This window comes from Platichthys flesus, chromosome 1 (genome assembly GCF_949316205.1).
Source record: "Platichthys flesus chromosome 1, fPlaFle2.1, whole genome shotgun sequence".
NCBI classification, from domain to species: Eukaryota; Metazoa; Chordata; class Actinopteri; order Pleuronectiformes; family Pleuronectidae; genus Platichthys; species Platichthys flesus.
In genome coordinates this window covers 2,039,459-2,054,693 of record NC_084945.1, presented here as the reverse complement: position 1 = coordinate 2,054,693, position 15,235 = coordinate 2,039,459, and the positions used below count along the sequence as shown (strand labels likewise).

Sequence of the window (15,235 nt, the reverse complement as noted above, 5' to 3'; positions counted from 1 at the left end):
ATTTTCTTCCTTATCATCCTCTTCCTCCCACTTATCTTCCTCCTCCCTCTGCTCGCTCACCCCATCGCTCCCCTCTTTTCTTCCCTCTCAGCACCTTTCATTGCTCTTAACGACGTACAGCGAATACATCAGCCTCACTAATTAACTCATAAATCATCTCCTCTGAGCTCAAACGTCTGCTGGGCTCAGATTGTAGTGTTTTTAATAACGAGCCGTGTGCGTTTGTCCTGAATGAAAATGTTTCTGGTTCACAGAGAGTCATTGATGAAATCCTGCAGAACATTAAAACTAAATTAAATTATAAGACCCGTCAGTCATTTTGACAGTAACTTACTTTGGATCCATAAAAATGTCTTTTTAAAAATCAGTCTGTGATGAACGATGTCAAACTTTAAAACGTCTCCTCTGCTGTGACTCTACGATTCCAAAAGGTTCAATGAAGTTCAGATTTGAAGTTAAACTAACAGATGTTCGTTAAAACAGTTTCAACATGAACACTTTTCATCTGCGGCTGCTGAAGAACCAGAGTTAATATAAAAATCATGCTGCTCCTTCAGTGTTAAACCTTCACTGTGTTTCTAAATGTTATTATCCAACTTGTTTTAAGATTAAGATTCATTTATTCATTCCAAACACATGCACACTCATGCAGGTAGGGAAATTTAACCTCTGCTTTTGACCCATCTGGTGCAGGACACACAGAGCAGCGAGCCATGTGCAGCCATGTACGGCGCTCGGGGAGCAGATGTTGGGGGAGTAAGGTGCCTTGCTCAGGGGCAGTAGACGGGGTAGGGAGACTCTTGGATTTTTGGACAGATCAATCCAGGTTCGTCTTTTTGTTGTCTCTCCGTGGAGTCGAACCAGAGACGAACCAGAGACCTTCTCTGCCCATAGTCCAAGTTTCTGCCACTAGACCACCGCCTCTCTCTGACACAGGAACAATACGTCTCAGAGGAAACGTACGATGGGAAGTCAAACTACATGCTGATGACGGGCAGTTATTCTTACGGTTAAAAAAGACCTCGTAGCTGACGCTGGTAATGAGTCATGTGACAGGAGCCTGAGCAATCACTAACAAATAGAGTCGATCTGCAGCAGTTGAGTCTACGTCTTTGTTTTCAAACGTGTGAATGGCAGGTTCATCCAGGGAAAACGTAGCGGTGAGGATGTCGCCTCAAACTCCACAAGTTGATGGTGAAAGCTTCGGATGGTTTGTTTCTGCTGGAGGTCACGTTCACGTTCACGTTCCTCAGAGGAAACTCGTGTCGAAGCTGCGTTTTCTGTGTTTCTGGGCCGGCTGATTCAGTTGAGTTGTCTCTGAGGTCCTGACGGAGACAAGTGGAGCAGGAGCTCGGTGTAGGGTTTGGGATCCACGCTCATATTTGAAGGAACGTGTGAACGTGATGCTCGTCATTGTTTCACTTCCTCTCTCCTCTCTCTCCCTGGAGCTCGGTTTCTGTTTCACTCTGAAATCTGAGTTTTCCATCAGATCGAATCCAGAACACATCTTTGAGTAAATCTTTTTAATAACTCCGGTTCTCAGTTGTTCTTTTAATCTGTTTCACATTACAAATCAAACACTTACATTTATAAATCATAAACTATTCTTGGAGGATGATTTAAAGTCTGTATTATTGACAGATTTTATTTGCCTCTGTCTTGTCTTATAAGAACCTATTTTAACTTTGTTTTGAAAGGGCTGTATAGGTTTAGTTTAATATTCATATTATATGATATAATATAAATAAGCTGAAGGTCTGTCCCTCTCTCTCCTCAGGTGATGCAGCGATCTGACGAGCGAGCGAGTCCCACTTGAGCTCCTCCCCTCCCTCCCTCCCTCCCCCTCCCCGCCCCCTCTCCTCCTCCCCCGACCCTCCGAGCCTCGGCCTCCTCATCCCACCATGAACCTGCTGTGTCGCGGGCGCCTGAAGCTGCTGGTGGCGTCTCTCACGGCCGTGGTCCTGCTCACCTGGCTCTACCTGCTGGCTGGAAACCTGGAGAGTGAGTATGAGCAGTGATGATGAGGAGGAGGAGGATGATGATTATGATGATTCAGCGTTTCCTACCACATGTTGGTCATGATTCAGTCCAGTTTGGCTGAAAGTGATCTATAATAAAAGAGCGGAGCTGAGGTTTGGGTCAGTCGCAGGAATCCAACCGACTCGAACAGAAAACATCAATTATCAGAAGTTTTGAAGAGACTCAGCCTCTCGTCTCTTCAATCTGAAATTTAAATTCACGTTTTAAACACACGGAGACAATTTTCTCCTCAGGTTTGATTTTTCTTTCTGGAACTGTGAGGCTTCGTCTGCGGCCACAACAGCCAAGGTCAGTTCAGAGGATTCAGCCTCACTGACACTGTTTGCTGGAAGAGCTTTAATAACACACACACACACACACGCACACACACACACACACACACACTTTGACTGAGCTTATTTGTCGTATTTTATTCAACTTAAAAACATAAAGGAGACATATTCCGCTCATATTCAGGTTGATCATTTTAATTAGTGTTCTGACTGGGAAATGTTTTCATGCTCTAATGTTCAGAAAACACATCGCTGTCCTCAGACTGTCCATCGCTGCTGCTCCTCTTGTCAGCCTCTGTCTCAAACAATTGGTTTTAGCTCGTGTCTCTTTAAGACCCCCCTCCTGACCTGATTGGCCTGCTGGTCCACTCTGTTGTGATTGGTCAACCACTTCCATCAGAGGAAATATCGGCCTCTGCTCTCGATTTACGAGAAAAGGTTGAGCTTTGTCAGTGTCACCAGCTGCTGTGAGAATTATTCTGGATTTTATGATACAAAAACTAAATAACACGCTGAGGAAACAAACACTGAAAATACATCATTTGTCTTCGGAAACTGACTGAAATCATAGTTTTCCCTCTTTTCTTTTCTTTTCTGTTCTGTGGCTCGTTGACAGAACTTGTTCTGCCAACGAACCACTTTGACCATTAATGACATGTTCTTGCATCCAGAGGTTTCACATCATCAGAGTAAAGTACAGTTGGAAGCTGCAGCTCCATTTCTGTCTGTTCTGGATGTTTACTCAATAGAAACTTCATGACGTCTGTCATGTATTGAAGCAGCCGTGATTTGCTGATCGGTTTCTGATGAGACGAACATCCTCTCTCTCTGATTGGCTGCTGCACACTCGACGTGGCTCCGTCCTCAGTGGAATCTAAAGGAAGTCGTTAGTGCTTCTGACGCATCATTAACTTCACTGCGTAATAACCAGTTAAAGTGTGGCTTCACATAAAGGGGACATCATATTTAACCACACACACACACACATACACACACACACACACACACACACACACACACACACACACACACACACACACACACAGAGCTCAGTGATCGCCCTCCCTCCCTCTCTGTGTGTCATACCACCTCGTCAGTTCAGCTCAGGTCTACAAGCTGCGATCAGCCTCAGGAGGATTTTAATGAATCATCAGTGAACAGCTCGTAAAGTTTTCAGCTCACGATTTGAAGAAGCTCATAAAGACTGATGGACTGGAACGTAACCTGTTGTCAGCTTCCTGTGGGAAGTTAAACTGTCGTCACACGTCAGTGACTCTGGGATAAATCAACTGTGAAGCCGACAGGAAGTGACATCAGACGACGGTCGGGTTATTAAACAACACATTTATGATTTGACGCTGATCGTGATCCTCAGAAATTAAACTGGATCATTTCTGACTCATGTCTTCACACCTCACGTGTCGTTTTTAAATCCAGGTTACTTTGCCTTACCCATAATCCCACTGGTTGGACTCATGTTTCCTGGTCATGAACACACACACACACACACACACACACTCTCACACTCACACTCACGCGCGCACACACACAGTGTGTATCAGCTTCAGCTGTGTGTTGATGGAGTTTGTTTCTTTGCTTCAGAAATAAACCACAGATCAGGTTCTAGTTTCTCTCCAGTTTCGTCTGACACCTTCGTTCTGTCTCGGCTGTGTCACGTCTCCAGAATGATTTCTACATTATATATATATACATATATTTATATATATAAACACAACACACATCACTATACACAGTTACACAAAGTACATTTCTGTTCTTATCTAAAAAAACAAACAGATCATCTCAACTCTGATTTGATCTATGACTCAACAGTATGATACAATATTAAATAATAAACTTCATTAGTATGACTCTTTTGAAATAATATTTAAGTTTGTATAATCCTATACAATAAAAATATAGCAACCTCACAATAAAAGACACATAACAAACTAAAGTCAAGGGTTGGTAACTTTATCCTTCACTAACATAAAACTGCTTCATTGTTTAATACAATGTTTTGTGGTGTCTGCAATGATACATGAAGTTTAATTCACAAAAAATATTAGATTTAAAAAACGTTCTTCTATGGAATCGTCCCTTTTTTATTTTTACGCTACCACAGACGAGGGTGTGAACATTCCCAGCATGCCTCACTCCTCAGCTGTGGGCCAGCTGCTCTGCAGAGAGAGAGAGAGAGAAGGTGGGGGGGGGAGAAGACAGAGAGGAGGAGAAGCTGAAGAGAGGAAGGGGAGTCGAGGAGAGAAAGAATGAAAAGAGGGAGGGGGGGCAGGGTGGAGGTAAAAGAGAGATGATGGAGAGAGCTAGAAAAGAAAGAGAGATGATAAATGTAGAGAAAGACAATCGGTGAGTCAGCCGAAGATTAATCCAGAAACAGTTTCACCTGTCGTGGCTCCAACAAAAGAGATCCCTGCTCTACTTCCTGTTTACATCACATGACCAGTGTAGCCGGTCATGTGACGTGTGTTCAGGTGCGTTCATGTGGACGAAGGATGTTTTAGTTTCTTGACTTCTGAGGTCGGATGCAGCAGGTGAACAGTTCTGAGGCTTAGAGGTGTGTTAATCGATGACTCCGCCTCCTCCTCAGATGGCCGCTCCCTCCTCCTCGCTCCCTGTCTGGCCGACACGCCGGCGGCTCAGGTCCTGGAGCGAGCCGTCCTGGAGTCCCGGGTCCGAGAGGTGGAAGAGGAGAACCGACAGATCCGGCTGCAGCTCAGCCAATCGCAGGGCGCCGCCGCCCAGCAGCCCGACGGGAACTACGCTAACCAGCAGTGGGGGGCGTCGGCGGACACGGGACCCGAGGACGGGGACAACACAGCGGAGGAGAAGAACAACCACACGGAGTGTCCTCGATCGCCCCCCGTCCAGAAGTGTGAGGTCAGCCACCAGGAAACATGACGTGACACGTTACTGTTCATACAGATGTGATGATGTCAGTAGTTCACATGTGACGTGTAGGGTGACGCTGAAACAGGAAGTGACTCATGAAAGATGAGTTTTCAGCTGCTCACAGCTCAGAGTGGAGAAGTGACGTTAGACCGCACGTGTGTGAGAAGTGGAATATTAAAACTACACAACAGAGAGTCGAGTGAAACGTTTTCAAGAAGTTTCTCAGATCTCTAAAATGTTATTTAATCTGAGGTTTCATCTTTTTCCCTCCGTGTGCAGCTGATCCACGTGGCGTGCGTCTGTGCCGGTCACAACGCCACCAGAGACGTGGTCACGCTGGTCAAGTCCGTCCTCTTTCACCGGTGAGTGTGTTCCTCATCTGCTGCTCTGCGTTTTGTTTCTTTGAAACCGACGTTGAGATGAGTGAAACTTTGAAAATCCTAGAAGCAGCAGAACAAATTGAGATGTTTTTGTGTCCTGGTTATTACTGAGGTCATATTTTCAGTGCTCAGGACTCTTTATTTGAGATTTCAGGGTCGAGTTGTTGTTTTCTGGATTTTCTGTTGATCAAAATCAGCTCCGCTCACATGGTTTTGTTCCTTTCACAGAAGCTTTAAAAGATTTAAATTTCACTTTAGTGACGTTTTCCTATATTTGACCTCAGCTGCAGCTGCACTGTGGATTAGATTTGTCGTATTTTAAACATATTTCAGGCCTTTTCATGGGATTTTATTAAACAGAACATCAACATTCTCTATAAACTAGGAAGAACAACTAAAGATGTAACTCTCAACAGAGTAACCAACGACCTCGTTCTTCTCCGCTCCTCTGACTCGTCTTTTTCTTTCTGTTTCTCAGGAGAAATCCGCTGCACTTTCATTTCATCACAGACACAGTTGCCAATCGTATCCTGAGTTCCCTCTTCCAGTCCTGGATGGTCCCGTCTGTACAAGTCAGCTTCTACGACGCAGACGAACTCAAGGTAACAGAGGACGACACACACACACACACACACACACACACACACACACACACACGTTTACCACATCATAGTAAGTCTGCAGCATCGAGCTGAGAGGAGACAGAGTAGCTTCACCTCCGACAAAGATCAGAGTCAGAGAAATCAGGACGGAGACATGTTCCCTGATTCTAAACCAGGAGGTCAGTGCTCGAGTCTTTGTCTCAGATCACAGACGGTTGTTAAAACTCTCAGGAACAAGCTTCCACTCGGACTCAAGGATGAACTGATTCCATTTTTTTTGTTAAAGGTCAAGAACGCTTAAAACACACGTTTGCCTTGTGAATGTGAATTCTCAGGAGCATCTCAAAGGAATTCTTACAGGTTTGACCCAGATGTTCACCTCAGCTCACGGGTTAAGTGATTATATTTTGGTGGTCAGAGGTCAAAGGTCACAGTCACAATGGCTTTGGCCTCTTGAATGTGATGTCTCACGTTCGCCTTGAGGTAACTTCTTGGACTCAAAGATGATCTGATTAGATTTAAGTGGTCAAAGGTCATGATGACCTCATATGAATGAGTTAAAACTGCTCTGGTCGGGGGAGGCATTCAACCGCAGTGCAGTATTTCTAGTACCTGAGCAATATGTATAGAAACCACCATCTTGAATTTGGGCTCTCAGCTACTGCTACTCGATGATGATAAACTGCTCAGACATATAACTGTTCATGAATGAAACTCCCTGATAAGTGTGACGATGACAGCTCACTGACATCATCAGGGTTCCTGCTCTGGGGACCAGGGATGTTGATATTCAGCCACATAGAAGTCTACTCATTAGTGTTTGACCGTGCACCTTGTTATGGAGAAACATCTCCAGTTCAGGAATAACCACCTGGCGTCAGTGCTGGGGGGAAGGTCACCAGTCACCAGTCTGACCTGAGGTGACTCACACGTAAACACAGAAGGATAACATTATTCTGTGACTCACAAACACCTCATCATCTCATTCACTTTATCCAAATCTCCTTTTTTCACTTTTTTCCGTCTTGATTCTGCCAAAAAGTCTCCTGCTTAATTCTAATTCATTCATGTATTCATGCCTCAGAGAGAGGAACTGAGGAAGAGGAGCAGGCTGAGGTGAAGAAAACAAAACCACAGAAGCTGCAGCAACAGACCAGTGTAGACAGAGAGTCATTGAAATATGGACTGACAGATTAAATAGAGCTGGATCCGAAAATAAAGTCAAATCTAACTTTTTTGATATAATCAATCACGATTCACGGTTTTTCCTAAACTATATCGTAGTCACAGCGTTCTTTTTATCACAGTCACATTTCTAATGTTGTAGTGAGACACAAAACACACTCATGTTCTGATCCATGGACTCGTAGGAGAAAGTCCTGAAGATGTTTTAAGGCCGTGAGGTAAAGACAGTTGAAGCTGGACAATCAGCACAAAGGCAGTTTCAAGGTTTTCACCTGAAGACAACAATGGATGAGCTGGTGAAACACTTTAGTCCCAAAGTCAAGAGACGCTTCAGCACAAATACACAAAACTGTGTCTGTGAACGTAACTCTGATGAATGTGCTCTCACAGGGAACACCATGAATACAAGTGTGTGTGTGTCTGTGTGTGTCTGTGTGTGTGTTTCTCTCCGACCTGCCTTTCCATCCCTCACATCATCACATTCTCCGCCCTCACAGTGTTTGTGCTGAACAATGAGTCCTTTGTGTTGTCAGATGCTCCGACCTGCACCCGCTCACTTCAGTTTCCATTAAGTCACATTAAAGCAGAGAAACGGCTCCGACTCAGAGACGATCAGATTTGCAGATGATGCACTTATGCAGATCCAATTACTCTGAATCAAGAGGATTAAATCAAAGACATTATTTGCGGATTGGAATAAAGACAAATCCTAAATCTGCTGAATGTTGTGTTAACCATGTGAACCACACAGCTACTCCAATGACACTTTGATAAATACGTATCTATATGTAATGGAAACTAACCAGCTGATGATTTACAGTGAAAAAGACCTGACATGTGTTTTCCTGTCGTTTCAGTCCGAGGTGTCGTGGATACCCAACAAACACTACTCAGGTATTTACGGCTTGATGAAGCTGACGCTAACCAAAGCTCTGCCCTCCGACCTGTCAAAGGTCATCGTCCTGGACACGGACATCACCTTCGCCACCGACATCGCCGAGCTCTGGGGCATTTTCAGGAAGTTTACAGGTGAGAGTTTAATTCACTTAAAACTAGAATATCTTAACCAAGGTGGAACAACCCTGCTCGTGGTTTTATAGTGTGAGAAAGAAGCCAGTGGTTTATTTGTAATACCTTAAAATTGAAATAATTAAGTCTACCGTCCTGCCAATTTTTTTTGTAATTAACAGTCAAGACACGTGGAAATTTGTGACATGATTTTTGTGTTATCCTGCAAATACACAAACAAACAATCTGATTCCTCCTCAAAGGCTTAAAAGCTCAAGCAGCTTCTGTGGTGGCTCTTGTGTCTCTGTCAAGTTGCTCTTAAAGAACCTCCATGATGTTGTTGTGATGTTGTCGAGTTTTGGAAGGAGATCCTCGTTGATGTTTATAGTCAGTTATTGCTTGATGAACAATTAATAAAAAAAAAAAAGAAATCCAACAGAGACTGAGTCGAATGAGAGAATTTGATTCAAGTTAGTTAGTTTCTACAAAAGTTCTGAAGTTAATTTGATTTGATTTATGTATTTTTCTGCAGATAAGCAGGTGATTGGTCTGGTGGAGAACCAGAGCGACTGGTACCTGGGGAACTTGTGGAAAAACCACAAACCGTGGCCGGCACTGGGCCGAGGCTTCAACACAGGTGACTGTTCAGATCCTGAGGCTGAAAAACACGTTAAAAAAGACACAAACTCACACAAACACCCAACTCATCAATAAAAGTATCTGTTGTCGTGTCCTGAGGCCTCGTCACAGGGTTTGAGGTTTCCTGTGTTTCTGCTGCAGGCGTCATTCTCCTCTACCTGGAGCGGCTGCGGAGGATCGGCTGGGAGCAGATGTGGCGTCTGACGGCAGAGAGAGAGCTGATGAGCATGTTGAGCACCTCGCTCGCTGATCAGGTCAGAGACACGTCCGGCCACCGGACACACAACAGGAGACACACAACCAGAGTTTTAAAACACACGTTTAATTTACTGTGTGTGAGGGGGGGGGGGGTCAACATATCAATGAGGTTTTTCATCATATAGAATTAATCTTTTTAAGTTCAGTACAAACCAGTATGATCCCGGTACTATAGATTCAGAACCCGTACACACATAGAACCAAAACCATTCCACATACAGAACCAGTAAACACACAGAACCCAGTAGAACCAGTGAACACACACAACCAGAACCAGTCCTCACAGAACCAGAGCCAGTTCACATACTGAACCAGAATCGGTAGATAAAGTACCACAACTAGTCAACACAAAGTTCAAATACAGAACTAGTCCACACAGAATTAAAACAAGTCCAGATACAGAACTAGTCCACATACAGAACCAGAACCAGTCCACATACAGAACCAGTCCACACACCCAGTAGAACCAGAGGAGCAGCTGTTAACTGTGTCATTTCCGTCCTCTGTGTTCAGGACATCTTCAACGCCTTCATCAAGCAGAACCCGGTGCTGGTCCACCAGCTGCCCTGCTTCTGGAACGTCCAGCTCTCTGATCACACTCGCTCTGAGCAGTGTTACACCGAGGTGTCGGACCTCAAGGTAACACACACACACACACACACACACACACACAACTCAAACACCTGAAACGGTTGGGAGTAAGAACGTTATGTTAAAAGTAACCAAAGTAAAAGTACTTAGTTACCTGTGTGACCTCTGCTCTCAGGTCATCCACTGGAACTCTCCGAAGAAGCTTCGTGTGAAGAACAAACACGTGGAGTTTTTCAGGAACCTCTATCTGACCTTTCTGGAGTACGATGGAAACCTGCTGAGACGAGAACTGTTCGGCTGCCCGAGTACGGCCGGTCCGCAGAGCGTCCAGGTTAGACACACACTCGCACACAGACACACACACACACACACAAACACGTATGCACTGTACTTATATTTATGTATATTTATAGAGAGGTTCTCAGGGTGGTTCATGCTGTAACATTCCTGTTCGACAGGAAGTCACTTTGCTCTGTCACTGCACCACAGGAGTGTGGTTGCTATGGTAACGCAGTGCTTCAGGAGGTGTAATCTCGATGACAATCAAAATGAATGTAATTGGTTTAATTGGCTGTCTGTAGTTTGACTGACAGAGATTTATTTAAAAAAGTAAAACGAGGAGGAGAGAGAGAAGTTTATCCTGTGAATTTACTTTTATTTTGAAAGTGGATCGTCAGAGCTTGAGCTTCTTCCTGTCTCCCCAGCTGCAGACGGCTCTGGAGGACTTGGACGAGGACGATCAATGTTACGACTTCCGGCGGGAGCGACTCACTGTCCACCGCGTGCACCTCTACTTCCTGCAGTACGAGTACACGCCTGCAGAGGACGACACGGACATCACGCTGGTGGCTCAGCTCTCCATGGACAGGTAACCCGACCACATGCAACTCTCCACCAGCGGGTGGCGCTAATGCACCAGTTCTTTGTTTGGCAATCATCAATAAACCTCAGGGTAAGATACGTTTACTAGAAAGCTAAACACCATCAGCTGAGGAAGACCATGTGCTATGATTGAAAGCTCTAGAGCAGCCTCTGAACTTCTTATTTTCTCAGCAGTAAATGTAAATGTAATCTCTGTGCGCCCCCTGCAGGCTGCAGATGCTGGAGGCCATCTGTAAACACTGGGAAGGTCCCATCAGCCTGGCGCTCTACATGTCCGACGCTGAGGCTCAGCAGTTCCTGCGCTACGCTCAGGCCTCCGAGGTTCTCAAGAATCGCAAGAATGTCGGATACCACATCGTCTACAAGGAGGGACAGTTCTACCCGGTCAACCTGGTGCGGAACGTGGCGCTGAAGAACGCCAACACGCCGTACGTGTTCCTGACTGACGTGGACTTCCTGCCGATGTACGGCCTCTACGATTACCTCAGGTAAGAGCAGCAGCTGCACTGTATCTGCTTGCACTCTATAGACTAGCAGTTTATACAAACCTTGCTCATCGTACTCGTCTGAAACTCATTCCTCGCCGTCTGTTTGCTCCGTACAGGAAGGCCGTGGTGCAGCTGGACATGGCGCACACTAAGAAGGCTCTGGTGGTTCCTGCGTTCGAGACGCTTCGTTACCGTCTGTCCTTTCCGAAATCCAAAGCTGAGCTGCTCTCCATGCTGGACATGGGGACTCTCTACACCTTCAGGTACCTGCTCTGGGGGATTATTGGAATTGTGCCAGACACCGATGATGTGATCGTCATTTAACCTTAAGCGCTCCGCCCTCTCCAGGTATCACGTGTGGCCCAAAGGTCACGCTCCTACCAACTATGCCAAATGGCGAACAGCCACCACCCCCTACAAGGTGGAGTGGGAGCCGGACTTTGAACCGTACGTGGTGGTGAGACGAGACTGTCCGGAGTACGACCAGCGGTTTGTGGGCTTCGGCTGGAACAAGGTGTCGCACATCATGGAGCTGGATGCACAGGTACGTCTGCGAATAGACGATGATGTGGAAATTCAGAGGTCACATTGATCCCTGGAAACAGTTCTTTCTTTTTATGTGAGGAAGTTTATTCTGGTTTGTGTCCGAAGCGGATGAGAAATCCAGCTGTGGTAAATTTAGTTTTCTCCACCGAACTACACAAACCTTCCTTAATGTTTCCTTATCAAGGCTAAATCTGCACATTTGTTACTGAGATGACAGAAGAAGTTACATTTTCCTCACTTTGATTTAATTTATCTTATCTTCCTCAGGAGTACGACCTGATGGTCCTTCCCAACGCCTTCATGATCCACATGCCTCACGCTCCGAGCTTTGACATCTCTAAGTTCCGCTCCAGCTCCAGTTACCGCAACTGTCTGAACACTCTGAAGGAAGAGTTCCACCAGGACCTGTCCAGGAAGTACGGCTCGGCCGCTCTCAAGTACCTCACCGCCCAGAGGAACATCTGAGAGCCGCCGAGTTCCGAGTCCGTCAGCCCCTGAGCTCTGGGAGCTCGGGTATGAACCGACATGGCGCCGCACGGTCGGCCATAGTGACACCCTGGTGCGAATATGACAGAAAAGCTTTACAGCCCCTTTGGAGATATGGCGTGCTCCTGTGCATTAACCCTCCAGACGACGAGACGCAGAGATGCAGGACAGAGCGAGCTGAAGGGACGATCGGGGAGCGGAGCATTCACACCCATCAGACACGTTTTATATCGGGAAAATTACCATATTCTTACAATTTGTTCTGACAATCAGGGTTTGAACCAGTCCGTCCACGTGCAAAACATCTGGACACTCGACTCAAAGACACTGAGACGGAGCCGAGTGGTTTTCACAGAAGACGATGGTGTAAGGAGTCGAACTGGAGAAAGATTTAAGCCTTATCACTGGACATATTTCATGCTTTTCTTTTTTTTCTAGTGTAAATCGATACCAATGAATAATTGCCGACAATGTTTTGTGTATAATTTTTCACGAAAATCATTAATTTTAAATTTGTCTCTATTTTATGACATGACTATCCATCATGTCTGTGCGTGGTCTTTAACATGCTTCTGCTTATTGTCAAATTCAAATCCTCCTGCACGTGATCAAGTTCTTTTTGTTTTTTCATCCGTCTGAAAGAAACAAAAATCTTTTATCAGAAAAGTCGACACTGAACTCGACCACAGACGTGTGACAGTGAGTTGATCTGAATGAAGATGTTGAATGAGAAGAAGTTCAGGAGCTTTTAGTTTCTTTATGTGTCTGATTCACTGGGTGAATGTGCCGTCTACTGAACCTCCCTCCCACAACCCTCCGTCTTTTAGTTAAGTCCAAATCAAACAATTAAATGGTGGTTGAATACTGAATATCATTAATAATAATAATAATGTATATGAAGATGATCAGTGACTCTAAATAAAGATGGACGACACATCTCCACGTCCTCCTGGAGTGAATCCACAGTATCAAGGCCTCACAATACATTTTATATTATATTATATTTTCACCATAAGTAAGACACAGAGAATGTATCAGAATCATTGACTAATAAATTAAAGGGAGTCTTTATTCAGTACAAAATGGACAGTTTAATCAAATATATTCTAAACACAATTAAATGACTAATTAAAACCAAACTTATTAGAAACATGAAAACTTGAACATCAGTGCGAGTCAACTTTTTTTTGTATGGTCCATGTCCAATCTGCTAACATGAAGGAGACAGGATTTACTAACTGTACTGCAGCTAGCCACAAGGGGGCGTTCTATCTCGTAGTCCATCTTTATGTACAGACTCAGGAGAGAAGAGGTGGAGTTTACTGATCTGATTTTAAAACGTAGCAAAAGGAAACTGTTGTTTAATTTAAGTTTGATTTTACCTGTTTTGATTTGTCTTTTTTTTCAATATTTTTCTTTGTTTGTTTGTTTGTGTCCGTCCCATCGACCGTGTTGATATTTTTTTTTTATAAATTGTTGTCGGTCATGAAAGACAAAGAATCCAAATCCATGGTTTTAAATCATATTTATATGAATAACTGAATCTGAGGATCTCTCCGTGTAAATGCAGGTTTATCAAAGGGTTTATTTTGCAAAGCAGAACAAAATTCATTTTATTTTGATAGCCAGTGATGTTGATGGGCCTTCGTAGCCTCTCGGGGGGGGGGGGGGCCAGCTTTAACATGTACTTTTATTTAGTTTTTCATCTGTATCGTCTTTTGATTCTGTTAAAAATCATCTTCTCATCCATCAGAGCGTCGCTTTATTTCATGATCCTTCATCCAAACAGCAGTGATTCACATTGAGTTCCACTGAGATCAGAGTCGGGGGCAGAACACGAGTGACGGCCCGTTCTGAGTTTGTGTTCTGATGACGAGTGTCCTGCGGAGCCCCGCCCCCGCCCACGCCGCCTCCATTGACTTGTTGTTGATTGTGGTAAATGCTAGTGCCTTTGCTGTATTGTGAAACTGGATATTGATTGTATATTGATCTGACAGGGCCTGGGGACAGTCAGGCGCTCTATTTATTATTGTTGACTCAAATCAATCATATTTTTCTATGTAAATGCTTTAAATAAATTTGCCCTTTTGTAATGGCAGTTTCCAGGTTTTTGTTTTTCTGCAGAATACGTGCAGCACAGACGCCTCCTCAGCTGCTGCAGAGTCTCCAGTGAATTAAATGAGGATTACTGAGATTATTTTAATTCTGACACTGCAGGGCCAAAAGTATCCCGGGATATCCATGAATGTAATATTTATTAAGGTCGGTGGTTTTAAGCCTGTGTGCATCTTCCATGCGTGTGATTGGTCCGGGGATATTTTCCAATGCAAACTGAATAATTGTGAAGAATCCAGATACTTCACATCTTTTCAAAATGTAAATGTCAGTTTAATTAATGTTTTATAGTGAGACGACGTGTTGGTCACCAGACAATTCACTTTATTAGAGTTTTCTAACAGAGCAAATTAATCCCCATGACAACACCAAACATGTGGATGCATCTAGAGTAGTGTTGTTCAATAATGCAATAAACGTGTCATCATTACATGGTGTGCCTGAGGGCATTTAATGAATTTGGTTATCAGAAAAAATTGTGAATATTAATCTTACAAATATTAATATTAAATAATAGTGGTGCACCGATATATCGGCCGAACATCGGTAGCAACCGATATTCGACTCGTTTAGTGATATCAGCGTATCGGTAATAAACTTTACTTCACCGATATCATTTGCCGATGTTCACTGGTATTTGTGGTAGAACCGCTGGACACGTGCTCGGTGTTCGGAGGCTCAGTGTGCGGCACGCCTCAAGGTTTTTTCACGCGGATCACATCAGCTACGGCCCTGATGGGGGAACCCTCGGCTGGCGCCTAGCAGCTGACTTAGAACTGGTGCGGACCAGGGGAATCCGACTGTTTCATTAAAACAAAGCATCGCGAAGGACC

At 44.4% G+C, this 15,235-nt stretch overlaps 1 protein-coding gene across 2 annotated transcripts; it reads left to right on the top strand.

Annotated features, from left to right (window-relative positions):
- The first annotated feature begins 1,835 nt into the window (after positions 1-1,835).
- On the top strand, positions 1,836-14,380 carry large2 (LARGE xylosyl- and glucuronyltransferase 2). Of its 2 annotated transcripts, none has more exons than XM_062391954.1 (14): positions 1,836-2,001; positions 4,921-5,210; positions 5,502-5,584; positions 6,081-6,204; positions 8,247-8,418; positions 8,930-9,034; positions 9,178-9,290; positions 9,808-9,933; positions 10,061-10,216; positions 10,596-10,753; positions 10,977-11,255; positions 11,372-11,518; positions 11,604-11,799; positions 12,069-14,380. In XM_062391954.1, the coding sequence occupies exons 1-14, from the start codon at positions 1,902-1,904 to the stop codon at positions 12,264-12,266; spliced, it is 2,247 nt and encodes a 748-aa protein (XP_062247938.1). In that variant the 5' UTR covers positions 1,836-1,901; the 3' UTR covers positions 12,267-14,380. The 2 variants fall into 2 exon arrangements, with proteins under 2 accessions (XP_062247938.1, XP_062247930.1); XM_062391946.1 differs by having other exon boundaries at positions 1,837-2,001; positions 10,590-10,753.
- The last annotated feature ends 855 nt before the right edge of the window (positions 14,381-15,235 follow it).